Source organism: Chrysemys picta, chromosome 1 (genome assembly GCF_011386835.1).
Source record: "Chrysemys picta bellii isolate R12L10 chromosome 1, ASM1138683v2, whole genome shotgun sequence".
Classification (NCBI taxonomy): Eukaryota; Metazoa; Chordata; order Testudines; family Emydidae; genus Chrysemys; species Chrysemys picta.
The window spans coordinates 204581667-204599857 of NC_088791.1; the positions used below are offsets into that span (position 1 = coordinate 204581667).

Genomic DNA, 18191 nt, shown 5'->3' on the forward strand with positions numbered 1-18191 from the left:
GTTACTTTTTCATGAAGGCAATTCCTATAGGTGCCCCAGGGGCATTAAGCGATCACGAATGGGACAGGAGGTGGGATCCACCCCACTTTGAATGGGAAGGGAGGTGTCTGTGGGATCCTCTTGCTACTAAGATGTGGTCCATGCTATGCAAAAAATATTTAAAATCCTGAATTAATGGTGTTTTTGCAAAATGTCAGGTTTAGCTCCACCCTTTGTTACTGTAGCTTCACTGTTTAAATTTATCCAGCTCAAAGCAACTGTAACTGAATCTTGGCAACAGCAATCACATAGAGCTTGTGGGTACAATATTAAAAATGCAGCTACATACAGAAGTCATGAGCTAATTTCATATTGTTCAGTGAGATGGGCTGCACTGATTGGCCTATGTATTTGTTTATTTAAACATATCATTTCAACATGTAAATCCTATTTTGCTTTTTAAATGTGGGTGAGAATTAGTCTGCAGACTGCAAGGTGTTCATTTATCCAAAGCCACATGCATGTTCAGCAGTAACCTTGGGAAAGAACAAAAGGTCAGGTTTAGTCTATTCCACCCAGAGAACAAGCTGTAACCCTGCCGTCATATTTAAAATAAAATAACTGACATTTAAAAGTAGCACCAGACACAGATCAGCTATTAGCAAAACAAGACTTTGAAATCTCAGGTGGTGGTTATATTTTTCTGACTCTTTTTAAACACACGTGCCAATATTTTTGAACCTAAAGTTAGGCTTCTAAATCTGTATTTAGGCTCCTAAATAGAAATCCTCTGATTTTCAGAGATATTGAGTACCCACAAACCCCACTGAAGTCAATGGGATGTGTTGTCAGTATTGTATTGATTTTTGTTCTTTGTTAAAATTTTGTTCTGGTCCCTTACTGTACTCCCTGGCTCAAAATTGCAAAGATGTAACCGAGTACAGAGTTTGGCCCATTTTATGTGTAATACTGACAGACTACAGTTGTTGGTGGGTGGGATTGAACCTGGGATCTCTGGAGCTTAGTGTATGAGCCTCTACTACATGAGCTAAAAGCCAACTGGATCGTAGCTAAGGCTGGAGAGCAAACTCATTTTCTCTCTCTCTCTCCCTTTAAGTGGTCTCGGTGCAACTAGATGGGACAGAACACCACACCCAGGAGGTGTGTGGGTTACATATGTTCTGATGGTTCTTCATGATGAAGCAGCTCATTTTGCACTAGAAAATAAACTTTAAAAACCCAACTTATGTGCTCCTACAGCTTCCTTTCTTGTGCCAATAACAACCGGTTGGAGCAGTTGGAAGTTTAATGAGTGAAAAGTCTTTAGCTGAAAACGGTCTTTCTCACTAATGAAACTTCCAGGAAAAACTCCTGACTTTTTTGGACTGTTTTTGTTTTTCACAAAATTTATGTTTGCAACATTTTTACCAAAATGATTAAGTAAAAGTTTTATTGGAATCATTATCAAAATAGTTACCGAAGTGCAGCAAATTTTGGTAACAATGTTAAGAAAAGTTTGGTTTAGAAAATAATGTTGATTAAAAAATTTCAGAAAGAATTATGAGGAACAAAATATGTGTCCTTTTCCAACCCTGAGAAGTGGAAAAAAAACATTTTTTCCCCACAACACCCTTCCTCTCCCCAGTTTCTCAGCAAGCTGTACTTTCTAGTAGGGTTCGTGTTTGGGGTTGGTGGCTGGCCCCAGGCTGGGGGTAGGCTTGCAAACAGGGAGTAGCCATGGGCCAAATTTAGGTTTGGGAATCTTGGATGTTTTGGGGCTAGATTTAAGACCAGCTTTTGGGCCCAGTTACCATTAGGACTGGATGATAGCTCTGTGCTAGTGTTAGGGTTGGTTACTAGGTCTCAAGCTAGGGTGAGGGTCAGGACTGGGAAGAGGTAACAGGATAGGGTTAGGGCTGGGCACATTTGCCAGCTGTGGGCTAGAGCTGGTTGAAATTTGCTCCCCCTCCCCCCCATGGTTTTTAAAAAAATGAAATGTGACTTTTTTCTAAATGAATTTTTTCACACTTGAATACTTGAATTCCTTGAAAACTTTTGTTCAATCGAAACTAGGTTTTTCAGGGGGTGGGGAGGAATGGCAGTAACCATTTTGTATAGAAAATATTATCAAATTGTGGGGAAATTAGTCCACTTCAGTCCCTGGGAAATGGAAATACCTCAAAACTTTGAAAATTCTTATTTTTCAGCCAGCTGTATAACAGATGTTGTGGTAAATAGCCTTCACCATTCTACTACATCCTTTATGTTACATCCTATAGAAATGTTAAGATCGGGGTGAAAGTAACTTAAAGGACTTACTGGTATGCCGGAGTCCTGAGCAGGGGGGCGGGGGCCTCAACCGGAAGGGGCGTGGCCTCAACTGGAAAGAGGCAGTCTGTTAAATCAAGATTTAAAGGGCCTGGGGTTCCAGCTGCAGTAGCTGCGGCTGGGAGCCCCAGGCCCTTTAAATCATCACCAGAGCTACCAGCTGCAGAGGTGGCTGGGAGCCCCTGGGCTCGGGATCAATTTAAAGGGCCTGGGGCTCTGGCTGCCACTACCACAGCGGAGCCCCAGGCCCTTTAAATCACCAATGGAGCCCCGGGGACTCCTGGCTGCAGCCGCTAGCCCAGGACTCGGGGCTTTGGCAGAGATTTAAAGTGCCTGGGGCACCACTGCGGTAGTGGCACCTGGACCCCCTGGCCCTTTAAATCACTGCTGGAGCCCCGCCGCGACTACCCCAGGGCTATGGCAGCGGGGCTCGGGTGGCGATGTAAAGGCCCGGGGCTCCAGCTGCTGCTGGGAGCCCCAGGCCCTTTAAATCGCTGGCCTGGGGAAGCCGATCCAGGACGGCGTACCGGCAAGAACCGGCTTACTTTCTCCTCTGGTTAAGACCAACAATTAAGTAACCATTCTGAGAGAGTCTGAAATTGGTCTTGATTCTGAATTAATAATTTAAAGGCACTGATCATGGATTATTGAATGATGATTTAAAATGCAGCATAATGTTTTCTGGGGGGGAAGTTCAGGTTTTTTTTTTTTATATAACTCAGATCTATTGATTCTTCTTTCCATTACATGCTTTTTACGTGGAATAAGTATTTTGAATTAACTACAGCAATCTTTAATCACATCTACAGTCAGTTGTAGTGTTTATTTGGCACCAAATCTTAATACTCATCTGAGTACCTGTATGTGGTGGATAAAGTTTTTGTATTCTCTACCATCCCTCCCTTCCCTGGCCTTGCCTCCCCCACTCTCTCAAAAACAAATACATTTAAACCTTTAACAAGCCAAAGAAACAAGTGGTCAACAATCCTTTTAAATGTGCAAGGTGGCCCAGGTCAGAAGTGTAGGAGTTCAGAAAGCCGCAGGCTCTTTGAAAACTTGTCCTCATCCCTTTTCCACTGAGATCAACAGGCTGCATTTATTCAGTAGAATGTTACTGACCTTTTGTTCTGGAGCCGTCATTAAAGCAAGATGATTTCCACAGGCAGAGTCAAGTACCCTTGCTGCTACAACCTAGTAGCCAAGAAGCACTAATAAAGTATGAGAAAGTAGCTGAGGAAAATCATGGTTGAGCAGCTCCAATTTTTTCATTAAATGCCTGCCTCCCTCCCCAACAGGATATAAACCTTCCAAACAAGATCAGTCCACCTACTAAATAGCCTTAATGTCAGAAACGCCTAATAAATGGTTTAAATAAACCAGTTCATATGCCATGTCAGCAAAGAGATTCAGAGGATGACTGAAAATCTATTTTATCCCATGCCATGGTGCCTCTTTAATATCCTATGATATGTAACCACGGGTTGGATGCAACTGGTATACTAGGGTATTGGGAGAGTGGAGTAAATCCTGGAGCTGCTTGATTCAACATAGAGCATTAGATACTAGGCCTTGTAATCTCTGCACATGGCATTCTCCTATTAAATAAGAGGGTGATTGCAATTTGCACTACCTGGTCCTAGTGCAAATTAGAGATAAGAGAGCAAAGCACTCGAGCATGTGCATAACTTCAAGCACACGCTTAAGAACTCTGCTGGATCAGGTCCTAGATATGGCTTTCAGGCCCTGGCAGTCTGTAAGTGCGGCCTCAGTGGGCAAAGTTGGAGTGCCCTGCTGTAGTCAGCTGGATTGTTTTGAGGTTTGTTTGGTGTGATCTGGTGGGGTTTTGTGTGTGTGTGTGTGTGTGTGTGTGTGTGTATGTATAAATGCTTAAAGGCTATTGAAGAAGCCACAGACAATAACCTTTCTGGTGACTGTGGTCTTAATAAAGTGAAAATTCATGCTTGTTCATACAAACCAGTGTCCTCTGCTGCTTAATGATGGAATCTTCTTCCTGACGAATTGGATACTTAAAACATGAGTATCCTAAACACTGTCCTGCTCCTTCTTCCATCATTGACGTGGTATTTTATTTAGTTATATGGCGCCTTTAATCCCAAAATGCTGGGCAATGGCTACAAAGGAAACTCAGTAACCAGCCACAGAAAGACAAAAAACAACAAAGACTTCACTATTAGTATCCCCAATACAAATGCAACATTAGCCATCATTAAAGGAGATAGGTGGGGAATGTCATTGCCCTAAGGAAGTAACATAGGGCAAAACTCCCATTGGCTTTTGTGTGGCTAGGATTTCACACTTAGTATGCAGTGCAGATTTAAAATGATGGAGTGAGGAAGAAAAGTGAGGGGGAAAGGCGAACAGGAAAGTGTTTCCCTAAAGCATCCCCTAGAGGGAGAGTGGAAGTGTGAAAATGCTTCTTATTTAGAGACTACAGCAGATGAATGAATTGCAGTGAGAAGAATTTGAGAAGCTGAATGAAATCAACACTTAGGGAGGTGACAAGACAGGAGGAGCAGTCAGGTGACAGGGTTGAAGGGAAGAGTAAGAATTTTAAAGCGGCAATGAAGAGAGCTGAAGGAAAGAGAAAATGTGAGTAACAGGGCAAAGGCAAGTGCGCTGTGTGACTGGAATGCAGAGAGGTGGATTGGTATCAAATTCAATGGCATAAATAACGATTCAAAGTCAAAGCAAGTCTTGTATCTAGAGCTGGAGCAAATCATGAAAACTGTTGTTCACAAATGTGTTGGTGTCTTCTCAATAAAGCTTCACTTTGAGTGTGTTTGCAGCACTTTCTGTTCATTTTCCACAAGCAAGATTTTGCTCTCACCAGAGCTGGCAGAAAGTGAATTTAGGGCTGAAGCATAATATTATTGTAGTTTCTTATTTAATTGTATTTCTGTAGAGTCAGCTACAGTTGTAGACCAGGACCCCATTATAGACGTTGGCTCATGCAATAAGGGAAAAGAAAAAATACCACGTCACTTAGGTGAAAGGTATACTTGTAGGAGACATAAAATTAATTCATGGGTTGAAAAAAACATTTGCCAAACAGCTTTGCACGGCAAAGAAATCTGTTTAAAAAAATGCAGTCTCTTGGCAGATAATACGCACATGCAAAAGGGGCTTAATGTGCTACACAATTTGTTCACTGGGAATTGCTCACACAGTATGAGCCTGTTATTCCTGTTAGCTGCTGTCCTGCTGACTATTCTGTGTAACCTATTAGAGGGTGACTTGATTGGCAGCACTGCAGGGAGAGATGTGGGTGGTGGAGATGGTTCACGAGGGGTTGGGGGTTGTTTGTTTTGTTAAAAGGCTGTTTGTACCATTCCTGCAGCTTTATGGACAGCGACTGTGTGTTATATTTGAATATGATGGAGACAGGAGTCTCCGCTAACACCTAGGGACTGCTTTATATTTTCTAGGCACTTAAATAACACCACTGGGAGGTGGGTAAGTATAATTTCAGTTGTCCAGATAAGGAAACCAAGGCACAGCTCATGAGTGTGTGTCTACACAGCCCATGGAAGCGAGCCTCCCAGCCTGGCTCGACAGACTCAGGCTCGCAGTACTGGCACTAGTGCACTAAAAATAGCTGTATTGACAGCACTTTGAAGTAGCAACAGGAGCTCTGAAGCCTACATAGAGGGGTAGGCCTCAGAGCCCGAGCTCCAGCCCAAGCAGCAACTTCAAAGCTCTGCCTATACAGTTATTTATAGAGCGCTAGCACAAGACCCGCTAGCCTGAGTCTGTCGACCTGGACAGGGAGGCTCGCTTCCATGGGCTGGGTAGACATAGCATAAGTGACTTGCTCAAGGACATATAGTCAGTGGCAGAGCTTTGGAGAGAATCATAGAAGTTCCTGGCTTTCAGCCTCAAGCTCAGTTCGCTAGTCAATGCTGCCTCAACCTTGCTGGTGATTGGATAAAAAAATTCATTACCATGATGATGTTGGTACTTCATTAATTATTATTTTATTTATTTATTTATTTATTTATTTGTTATTTAGTCTACCTGGGAGATGAAAATAGAATTTATTATGCCTATCTCTCACTCTTCCTCCCCAACCCTACCCCTTTGAAAATGGGAGACATTAACATGTGCTCTATGTGCACTGGGTTCTGATGTTAGAAATCATAGAACCATAGGGTTAGAAGGGACCACAAGGGTCATCTAATCTAACCCCCTGCCAACGTGCAGAATTTGCTGGGTCTAAACCATCCAAGACAGATGGCAATCCCTACCCAGCCTCCTTTTGAAAACCTCCAGCAAAGGAGATTCCATGACTTCTCTAGGCATCTGTGCCAGTATCCTACTGTTCTTACAGCTAGGAAGTTTTTCCTGAGATTCAATCTAAATCTGCTATGCTGTAGTTTGATCCCACTGCCTCTTGTCCTGCCAGCTGTGGCAAGAGAACAATTTTTCTCCATCTTTTTCATGGCCTTTCAAGTATCTGAAGCCTGCTATCATGTCCCCCCTTCACCTCCTCTTATCCAAACTAAACATACCCTGTTCCTTCAGCCTTTGCTCATATGGCTTGTGTTCCATCCCTTTGATCACCTTTGTCACTCGCATCTGGATCCTTTCCACGATCTCTACAGCCTTTCTATACACCAGTGACTAAAATTGGACACAGCACTCCAGCTGAGGCCTAACCAGCACTGAGTAGAGCAGTACTATCACCTCCCATGACTTGTATGCTATGCTTCTGTTAATGCAACCTAAAACTGCATTTGCTTTTTTTGCAACAGCATCACATTGCTGACTCATGTTTAGGTTGCGATCCACCACAACTCCCGGATCCTTCTCAGCAGTGCTGCTGCCAAGTCAGTTATCTGCCATTCTGTATTTGTGCATTTGGTTTTTCTTCTCTAAGCGTAGCACCTCGTGTAGGCAGATTGGTGTGAAGCTGTATCACAGGGGTCGGCAACGTTTGGCACGCGGCTCGCCAGGGTAAGCACCCTGGCGGGCCGGGCCAGTTTATTTGCCTGCTGACCCGGCAGGTTTGGCCAATCGCGGCCCCCACTGGACGCGGTTCACCGTCCCGGGCCCATGGGGGTGGTGGGAAGCCGCAGCCAGCACATTCCTCGCCCGCGCCGCTTCCTGCCGCCCCCATTGGCCCGGGATGGTGAACCGCGGGCAGTGGGGGCCGCAATCGGCCGAACCTGCCACGTCAGCAGGTAACTAAACTGGCCCGGCCTGCCAGGGTGCTTACCCTGGCGAGCCGCGTGCCAAACGTTGCCGACCCCTGGTGTATCACAATGTACACTGAGAGCTGAGTAGTGAAAAGAATTAAACTATGGGTTATCTGGTGCTTATTTTAACAGATATGGAACCTCCTAGAATCCAGTGCCCAAGTGTGAAGGAGAAAACAGCCGAGCCAAATAAGCTGACAGCCCGTGTGTTCTGGGAAACCCCAGAAGGAAGGGACACTGCTGATGGTATTTTGACAGAGTAGGTGAAACTCTGTCTATTATATTAAGTAAAACCCTGAGGTCACTTGTTTTGCCTTTTCCTAGACCCCCTTTCACTAATCTAGGTGATATGCTTGGTCAACATCCTTCCCCACCAGTTCTGTGAAGGAGTGAGCACTTGCTATTGGGTCCATGTGACCCGTCAAATTATAATGCAGGCTTTGCTGAAAAAGAAAATCTGACATCTCCGACACCGAGGTAGATCGTTCAGGAGTTAGCATATAAATAGCCAGCAGATTGTTTTAAAGCTAATGAGATCAATCTGTTAGCATTTTTGCCCACACCTGTGTTGCAATAAATAGATTTCCAAAGGGCCTTCTATGGCTCTGTTCTCTCCTAGGGGCAACACTTTGCATATGGGGCAGCACCTTTTAGTGAGAGGTGCTGTACTGCATGAGGAGAACTGTGACTGTGTTAAAATAAACAAGACCATTGTGTGCTAATAACAATCTCATATGCATCTTTAAGCTTTCACATAATGTAACATAGTTACTATGATACTGAGTTCTTCAGTAAGTTACTTTTCAAGTGACAACATCAACTTGAAATCTATAATATTAAAAAAGGAGAAAAATGTAGTTTCAGGTACTACATTTGCTTTGGAGACCCCCGGCAATTCTTATAGTTTTACAATGACATTTTCCCTCCCCTCCCTGCCCCCCAGTGTTTTTCTCTTGCCTGTTAGGATGTTAAAGACCCGCACAAACAATAGGGGAAACTTACTAATTTCTATGCTGATGGTGTCCCTTTTAATGGCAGCATTGTCTGCCACTTCCACTGATACAAGACGGGCATGATCAAAATACTTTAATGATGAGAATAGGGAAAATCATTTAGTTTACTGCAATAAGCTTAATCAATCCATCTGTGAACTCACAGAAGCTGTTAAAAGAATTGAATAGTTGAGAAAATCGACTTTCTGTTCACTGAAAGGTAAAGGACATTTACAATTTGAACTCTTTAATGAGGACATTTGAGAAAAAGCACATCAAAAGAAACAAGCTCAGGGCATTTTTATATATCAGAGTATAAGCTGGAGGAATTCATTAGATAAATAAAAAATGCTAGTGCTTGTGATTGCAAAAGAAGAACTATGATGTTAAGAGCCACTAAAGAAGCTCTCATCCTAAAATAAGAACTTTGGCCTATCTGTTGTTCGGTGTCAGAATGAGAAAATTACTAATAATGCTCCCTGCCTCCTACACACACACAAACACTCCCAGTGAAATGGTGTCACATGATAAAAATAAGAGCTGTAAAATCCAATGTAATGGGACCAATAACTGATCCCAATCCAGTGAAATAGCTATTATTCTATGGAAACTTTCTGTGAAGGACATATGCATTTTCAGAATTTCTGTTGTCAACTCTTGTGATTTTACTGCAAGTCTTGTGATGTTTGCTGCTTTTCTTAAAGTCTTGGTTCCTGGAGCCAGGTGAGTCTGTGAGTATCTCAGTTTTTTCTTAATGAAAGTTTATAGCCCTAATTATTGTAGAGAAATGTGACCCGAGTGCACCCTAAAGGCTTTAAAACCCGAAAGTAAATAATGCCCCCCTCCAAAATTTATCCAAAAAAATCATAAGATTATTTCTAAGGCAGTCTCATGACTTTGAAGCCTGACTCATGTTTTTTGAATGGTTGAGGTTAGCAAAACTGTTTACTGTGCTGGTAAGATGGTTCAAGGTCTGATGAAACTAAGCTGCCATGCAAGAACCCTGGGTTCAGGCACCACCTTAAGCCCCATTTGTTCAGCTGGAAGCATAACATTCAGAGGCTCATTACCAAGGGACTTGCCTAACAGGTGATTAAGGAATGTTTATTCAATCTCAAGGCTTCTTGTCCTCTGAGCTCCAGGCAGCAAGTAGTCACAATTTCTGCATATGGAGGGATGAGAGGGACTCTATTGTGGTAAAAATATGGCTCTGAGTGGATTGAAGCTTCTTGAACCATGCTTAGTCTGGCCCTGGTCTGTGAGTTTCTGCCTTGAGAGTTGAGAACTCTCTTGACATATGCTTTGGTTGGAAATGAGCAGTTGAGCTGAAGCCTGCAAGGGGATGCCTGCCTTTCCCAGCACAAAGAGAGAGATTAAATCCTGATTCCTCCCACCCTTTTCGTATGTATAGTCTGGCACAGAGAGGTAACCTGCCATGTTAACAGATGGTTTTTTAAAAACAAACAATGAGAGAGACAAGGTGGGTGAGGTAATATCTTTTATTGGACCAACTTCTGTTGGTGAGAGAGACAAGCTATGGAGCTGCACAGAGCATTGTGCAGGTTGAAGACTTATACCTTCCACAAACAGAAGTTGGTCCAATATTTCCTCACCTATCTTGTCTCGCTAATATCCTAGGACCAACACGGCAACAACAGTGCAAGCAAACAAACAAACAGTGGTACTCTACTAGCCCTGACTGATGTTCAAATCCTGTACAACCAACTATCCTGCTATAATGAATGATGCTCAGTTCTAGATTCTCCATCCAGGTATTTTTGTTTCCATGGAAAGAAACAAACTCATGCCTTTTTTAACTGTTACATGAAATTTAAATAAATAAATAAAATGCCAGTGACAGTTGTCTTACAGCGATGTGAGTCACACTACCTTTGTCTACACTAAGCTGTTAGCGGTAGTGGGTAACTTGCTAGGAGTAGCCAGGCTGCTGCGACTTTACCTCTTAAATATTGTGGGCTCTGCCACTCATCCTCCTCTTGTTTTCTGTCACTCGACAAACTCTCAGCACAGCCAGGCAATCTGAACATTCCCCAGTGACAGAAGGGCTTTCCATCTGAAGGCTGTTAATATTTTCCTACTGGAGAAACCCTAACTTAATTTCTGAACACCCGGTCTATTTTATTTCATTTTTTAGTGTGATTTTGAAAGGCCCATCCCCTGGGTCACATTTTTCAGAAGGTGACCACAAGATCCAATACACGGTGTATGACAGAGCAGAAAACAAAGGCACTTGCAAATTTCTTGTTAAAGTCAGAGGTAAGAACAGTGTCAAATTGTGTAAACAAAACCAGTTAATACTTATGTAAGGATCCAAGTGACAGCCAGTCTTTCTGTATTTGTGTGTGTGTGTGTGTGTGTGTGTGTGTGTGTGTGTGTGTGTGTGTGTGTGTGTGAGAGAGAGAGAGAGAGAGAGAGAGAGAGAGAGAAAACGAACTTTTCCCACTGGAAGAATATTCTGTCTCATACAATTTGAAAATGCCTGAATCACCTGAGGGAAGTTAGGGAGCCAGTGAACTGAGCTCTGGGGATGGATCTAGGGGTCAGATGAGCAGTGGGGGTCTAGGAAACAGATAGGAGCTCTACTGAGCAGCCCCTGCCCTCCAGCTCTGCTTCTCAAATCTGTGCCTCCCCCTCTGCCCATGCTTCCCCTGCCCACTTCCTCCCATTATCTAGGCCCTCCCAGGTCCATGCCTCCCCTAATATCTAGTTGTTGACCAACAGGTGAGTCAGATCTGTACAGGGCTGCCATCTGACAAACACTAGGACATTTGTCAGGGAGAGCAGCTGCTTCTGTCACGGAGTTGAAAGCTGTGGGTCTCTGACAACCTGGGCTTCAACTGCCCCTCCCCTCCACAATCCCATGTTATTAATATATAAACTAGCATGTATGCATAAATGATCCAGGAATCAATAGCTAGATTCATATTTAAAAAAAGAAATAAGTGCTGGGTTCTCTTTGAAAGCTAATAACAAGCAGCGAGCCAGAATGTCACCTTAATATTAGTACAATATGATTTCATTAGTAGCACTGCTCCAGAGACGGGGAATTATTTGATGTTCTCTCTTTTTTGTATTTAAAGTTAGGCGCTGTGGTAAACTGAATGCCCCAGAAAATGGCTACATAAAATGTACAGGTGATGGAGATAACTATGGTGTCACCTGTGAGTTTTCCTGCATTGGTGGATATGAGCTGCAGGGAAGCCCAGCCAGAGTGTGCCAGTACAATTTAGGCTGGTCAGGAACGGAGCCAACCTGTACACGTACGTGAGTACTTTCTTACCTCCTGAAAGGTCAGCGAACGGGATTGCTTGTACTTATTGCACAAAGAATTTGCCTATGGCACTGCACACAGGTTCATGATTTATGTGTATGGCTGTCCGTTGTTCAAAGGCTGGCCCTGGGTGTGTACAGAATCAACCTGGATACTTCTGCTAACGAATATACAACTGTAGCATTTTTCACAAGTCTCTTGGTAATTCTTTGGAGCATATTGTGTATTGGGGAGGACAGAGAGAAGCCAACAAGCTCTGTGGTTAATTACCTGAAAGCTTCTTATTCCCCTCGCATCAGTTCTATCACATCTTTTCACATCTTTTTGTAAGTTTGACTCTCTCTTCTTTTTTTCCACCGGTATCAGTGTGAACAGATTTTCTTACTCTGGCTTTTGAGTTTTCTTTCTTTCTCCTCTAGTTCTCATTCCATAGTGCTCTTTAGATACCAGTTCTTTGCCAATAAAATGGATTATCCAGGCACATTGGATTACTGAATGCCCTACATTTTACTACTGACACTGGGCCCAGGCAAATTTTACAAACTGGATCCCATGTGGCATTTGGAATAGGTGGTGATTTTTACTGGATTGAGAGAGGGAGGGTAAAGCCACATTTTTTTTATCCATTAGAAATAACAAGTGCAATATTTTATCTTTCCTCTTCCCACACATCATTTGCCTCTTTTTGCAACTTTATCCTTGGATGAGGATAGTGTCTTACAATTATATAGTACCTTTAATCTCAAAGCTCTTTGCATTCTGGAGTCGTTACAGACAGCACTAAAGTAGAACATTGCAGCAACTGTTTAACTGCACCCAACATTACACAACATTTTTTTTAAAAAGGGAATGGAAAACAAACTGATGACCAGTTGAAACCACATTAACTACAGAGGGTGAAATTTAAAAAATCACCTAAGTGACTTAGGCACATAACTTAGACACCAGAGTTACTCATGCACGAGTGATAATTTCATCCAAAATCATCAAATCTGACAGCTTTAAAAAGCATTCTGCATAATGCTTTTTTGGCTTAGGGGCAAAATTTCTCCATTACTGCTTCAGGGAATAGAATGAATAATAGATTCCTAAAGACTCTTTCAAATAAGTTCTGTTTAAGCTATAGAAACGTGCCCAGCATTGTGCAGTCCTCAGTATTAACTTGTGTTTTAAAAACTAAGGGAGGAGTATCTTCACATAATTCCCCAAATTAGATCATGTTCTCAAATGTTTTGTCCAGGCCAAATGCTGGATCCCTCAAGCAATCAGGATTCCACCATTTTCCAAACAAAACTATTCTACAATCTGAGAGATCTTGCCATCAGGAAAAAATATTTCTCCTGCTCAACCTAAATTTTTTTCCTCCATGATGTGGTGCCTCTGTATACAACTCAAACTTGCACTGGTTATTTTTGCTACCATATCACTTTGCAAATGCAGATCTAGTCTGCTGTTCCTTATCTCCCCGCACCCTGTGTGAACATGACTCTTTCCTGGTTTCTATTCTTATTGTAGGTCTGAGTTTCATGTCTTTTTTATCTAGATGTATTGCCTTACATTTTCCCCAGCTGAATCTTATCTTATTTTCTGTCCATAATTCTAATCTCTCTAGATCCCATTACACTGGTTCATGCTAGCAGTTTAGTGGCATCTCTAACATTAATTAATGTGCTACTTGCATGTCCTCATCCAGATTGTTACTGCGGAAGCTGTTAAATATGATAGAATCCTGTGCCAACTCCTGCAGCCATCCCCTGCTGAGGGTCACTAAAAATCTTTAACTCCCAATTAGCTACCTTGTCATCCATAATTACCCTTACTTATGGTCCTTCGGACAGTTTTCAGGTCACGACAGTGCTCATTAGCCAAGTTGATTGGCTCTAATTTGGCACATATATTCTCTGACTGTTTCAAATGCTCAATACTAAAAGCTAAAGTTTATTACACCTACCACTTTTCCACTTATTTTCTTATTCTGAAACAACCCCCTCCCCTCACCAATGTCGTTCATCTTGCAAGACTCCCCCTGCCCCCCCAATAACTCCATGCTGCTTGTCTTTCATGGTCCATTTACTCTCTCAGTGTTTAGAAAGTATTTTCTCTTAGCCTTGGCTCCATTATTGTACTCATGATAGAAGCTGGACCTCAGGTGCAGAGATTGTCAGGTTCACTCTTCCTTACCTACGGTTCCTTTTGTGTGGGGAGGGAGCACTATATGCTAGTTCTGTTTACTGAGGAACCTGATCTTCTTCGTTGCCGTAAAAATTAAACAAGCTTTCACAGCTTTGGGTGGCACTAAAGCTGTGTCTACACTTGGAGACATACTTGTGCTAGCTCTCATCCAGCTAGCAAGCTAAAAATAGTCATGTAGCCATGCAGCGGTGAGAGGCAGCATGGGCTAGCGGTGCGGAGTACAGACCCACGGGTCCAGGTGGGTTTGTAGTCGGGGGCAGCTAGCCCTACTCACTGCTGCCCGGGCTGCGATTTTGAGAGCGCTCGCTCGATGAGAGCAAGTACGAGTACGTCTGTTCGAGCTGCAACTCACACCCCCAGCTCTAAGCTTAGATAAAGCCTTAGAGAGAGAGGGGGACTGCTTGAAATCCTGGCCCCATTGCAGCCTATGGCAAAACTCCCATTGATTTCAGTGGGACCAGGTTTGCACCTTTTGACTTTGGCCCTTTAACATCCATACCCAGCCCCTGCCTACCTCTCAGGGCATGCCTGTCCAGCTGAATAGCTGTGCCTGCTGAAGTCTGAAAAAGGTCTGTTTCTGGGAGCTCCACGGCTTTTGTTTTTTAATTCCAGCTATGAATATTAATGTTGCTGTGAGAACTGCAGCGGCCCTCTTGGATCAGTTTTATGAGAAACGGAGACTACTAATTGTATCAACTCCTACTGCAGCCAATTTTTTCTACAGGTTGCAATTGGGAATGCTGCAGGTAAGACATGGGCATTTTTTCCCGTTTTTCTTTTTTAAACTCAAGAGCCAGATCCTCAATTGGTGTAAATCAGTCAGTCTTCATTGACTTGCCTTCTCCCTGCAATGGAGCTATGCCCATTTGCAGCACTGAGCATTTGGCCCAAGAGCTGCTAGTTTTGTAGTAAACATGTTTGCAAGGCTCTGGAATATCATCAGTTTCAACATTGCTCCAAACTGGACCGCTCTAATTCACATTACCCATGGGTATAGTAGAGTTCAGTGGGGTAAATGAACCAAACACTGGCCTTCACGTGGCTCTAGTTTGACCCTATTCTATCTTCCCAAGAGAAATTAATGTTGTGCTCATAACCAGCTAATACCAGCATCACCATCCAGTTCTTAGCAAACTCCTGAAGGATTTTAAAGAAACCTCCAGTCGTTCTTGTTGGTAAGCTGTTCATCCATGTCAAGCTTGTGTTGGCTGTCTGCAAAAGTAACTAATACACCAGTAACCAAAGGAGCCCGGAATCCAAATTAATCATCAGCCAAAGAATTGTTTTCTCGCTAGTCCTGAATGTAGCCTCAACGCGGTCCTGTTTCTAGGACTTGCAGAAAACGCTCCAAATTATTTAGTATAAACTCCAATAGTATTTTTTCTCAAGGTAAACTAAGACCAGTCTTTATAGAAGAGACACATCTTTGTGGTGTTTGCTCCAAAAACATGGAATGACGACAACAGTCTTAGTTATTCCCATTGAAATTGATGGGACTCAGGTGCCTAAATACCTTTGTGAATCCCACCCTCAGGGCTTATCAGTTTATCTAACGTAAACTTTACTCAGACTGTTGTCAGAGTAAGTGGCATGCAATAGGGGTGCACAAGTGCCCAGAAGAGAGAGAGATTGTTTGTCAGCCCAGCTGGGAATGGAGCCATGATTGGTGGCCGTGAGGACTGTAAATTTACTGCCTGCCACCACTGGAACAAAAATCAGCAGTGATAATTGTGTGTCACTTGCAAATCTGGACTCCTAAACTTACTCTGATTTCCCCCCATATATTCCAGAAGCCAGTTGCGTAATGTAAAAAAACCCCATTTTTTTAAATGGTGTTTCAGCATTTTATTTTTAAAACATGAGTGTCTTGACCAATTAATACAACCAAATTTTCAATTCCTAGGTGACTTTTTGACCAGGTTAAATTTAAGTGTTGCAATCCTTCCCCCCCCCCCCCCCCACTGCTCTCCATGATCCTCAGATAATTTGGCATAAGAGAGCACTTTTCTATAGCGGGCTCACATTTCACATTCTTTGTTTGGGTGCCAGATTAAAGTGCTGGCACAATTTTTAATAGACTGGCATCTTTTCAATTCATTACCAAGACATCTAAATTGTACTTTGGTGGTCTTCCCCTCCCACCACCCCCAATAATCAACTACAAATCCATTAATGTAGCAGAACTGCCGCCTTCATGACTCCAGAAAACATTCTCAAGTTCCCACTGCTGACGTCTAAATTAAAATAAGAAAGCATTTAGAGAGAGCAAAGATTTGGAGCTCTGTGTAGAACATCACCTTATTGTGCATTTAATGTAAACAACTGTTATCATTAAAGCCAATCATGATATGTATTCCTGGTTTTTCTCTTGACCCCTTTAGCCAGAGCAATGTGGTTTAGACCTCCGACATGTTACAGTGATCGAATTGGTTGGTGTCTTTCCAGCACAGATAGGAAGAATAGGAGTGAAGTTGCTGCCTGCAGCACTTGCTTTGCAACTCAGGTAAAATGAAAAATCTCACCATCATTCAGTTACACCTCAGCAGCTGTGGGTGTAATGTCGTCTTTTTTGTTTCTTGGATCCTTTTTATAATAGAACCTTATTTATCCCAATATAACACTGGCAGTGAAATGTATTATGTGTAATGTTAGATCCTCTTCACACAAACTGACTTATTTCCAAGAATGAATTTTATATAGACAGGGTGGTACTGAATGATATCAGGGTGGGGGGGGAGGGGAAGGGGTGCAGGGGGTTGCTATCTGTTTTTTTAAACTATTTGCAGCACAGCTAAGCCTCAGAGTTTGTTTGGTCCTGATTGTGCTCTAGCTACTACACAGTCACTGTAAGCTGGTCTTTGCTCTCTGTAAAAGGAATGTCGACAATTTTGCACAGATGAACTAGCACTTCAAAATGTTTCCTATTGAAACACGCTGTGAGCAGTTGACTCTCACAACGTTCTCAGTTTTGTTGCCACTTGTGATAACTAGGTGGTTTGAGCAGCCAGGAAGACTCTTCCCACCTCACTTTCTCCTGCTAGCGGATTCCTCACAGAAGCAGTCATGGCACTAGTGTGCCTCTAGTCCTTTTCAACTGCAACAGCCTAGAATGTACAGAGCAATAAGTGTGTATGTCTGTGTTGCACCTGGCCCAGCGATGGAGGCCTGTGAGTGCTACTTCCTAGTCTATGGAATAGAAGTGTTTGGTTTCCCCTTGATTTCACAAATTACATTGAAAATTAACACGGTGGGAGGATTGCACTCAAGCAGCAGTCAGTCTGCCCCTCTCTCCCCCTCCCACCCCTGGTTATCTCTGCTTCTCTTTCAGGCAGTGACATATGTCCCAAAGGGAAAACGGAACACCCTTGTGGGGCTGCGCAGAGCTGCTCACTCGAGGCCACCCCCCAATCCTACCTCCCTGCGCAGGGCTGGCCTGAGCTGCTTCCCTTAGCCCTGCCCCGTCCCTGCGCTGCTGCCTGAGCCCATCCTCCCCCCGCATGGGGCTGGCAGTGCCGCTCACCCCCTCGCACGTTCCTCTGCACCCTACTTTTTTGACCAAAGCAGCCACTTGTCCTGTTTGCTCTTGCCGACTGATCAAGTTGGTTAGAGCAAACGGGACAAGTGTCCACTTCTGCCAAAAAAGTTGGGACAGCGGGACAGGGATTAAACAAGGGCCTGTCCTGGGCCAAACGGGCTGTCTGGTCACCCTAGGCACTTGGGGTCTTTATTAAAGGCTGAACGAGGAACCGCTGTGTCTGCTGCCAGTCCACCCCAGCCGAACCAGCCCTGCTCTCTGTGTAGTGCTACTGAACACTGCAGCCAGGCTAGAAGTGGTTTCCCTTTGAAGTCCCACTTTTAGGAATGCTACAGGCCGGGCCGCTTCAGAAGGGAAACCACCATGGCCTTGCCCAGCCTGCTTGTGGCAGTCAGCAGTTACACAGGCACCTAGGCTGCTTTAATGGCACTAAGGCTGGACTGGGAGTGGGTTAGGCTTTCTCCCTTGCAGTAAGATTAAGTGGGACTCGAAGTGCTGGGGTGGTGGGGGGGGAAGAGCCAGAGCCAGCTGTTGGGGGAGAGAGGCAAAGGGGCAGGTGTAAATGATTTCTTCCCCACACTGACATAGGGGGCTTTTCTGTCATGCCAAATTAGGACTGATCCCTTTGAAGTCCACTGGCAAACCTCTTAGGGAGC

At 43.6% G+C, this 18191-nt stretch overlaps 2 protein-coding genes across 3 annotated transcripts in view; one reads left to right on the forward strand and one right to left on the reverse strand.

Annotated features, from left to right (window-relative positions):
- LOC135978000 (uncharacterized) overlaps positions 1 to 18191 on the reverse strand; it is a 1156726-nt gene that overhangs the window by 1028186 nt on the left and 110349 nt on the right. The window lies entirely within an intron of this gene.
- The window catches only part of SRPX (sushi repeat containing protein X-linked), a 71709-nt gene that overhangs the window by 52450 nt on the left and 1068 nt on the right, over positions 1 to 18191 (forward strand). For both annotated transcript variants that reach the window (XM_065579109.1, XM_065579115.1), the window contains 5 exons: positions 7656 to 7782; positions 10671 to 10792; positions 11617 to 11796; positions 14613 to 14746; positions 16382 to 16503. In XM_065579109.1, the coding sequence (XP_065435181.1) occupies positions 7656 to 7782; positions 10671 to 10792; positions 11617 to 11796; positions 14613 to 14746; positions 16382 to 16503 (685 nt within the window). The remainder of the gene's footprint in view (positions 1 to 7655; positions 7783 to 10670; positions 10793 to 11616; positions 11797 to 14612; positions 14747 to 16381; positions 16504 to 18191) is intronic.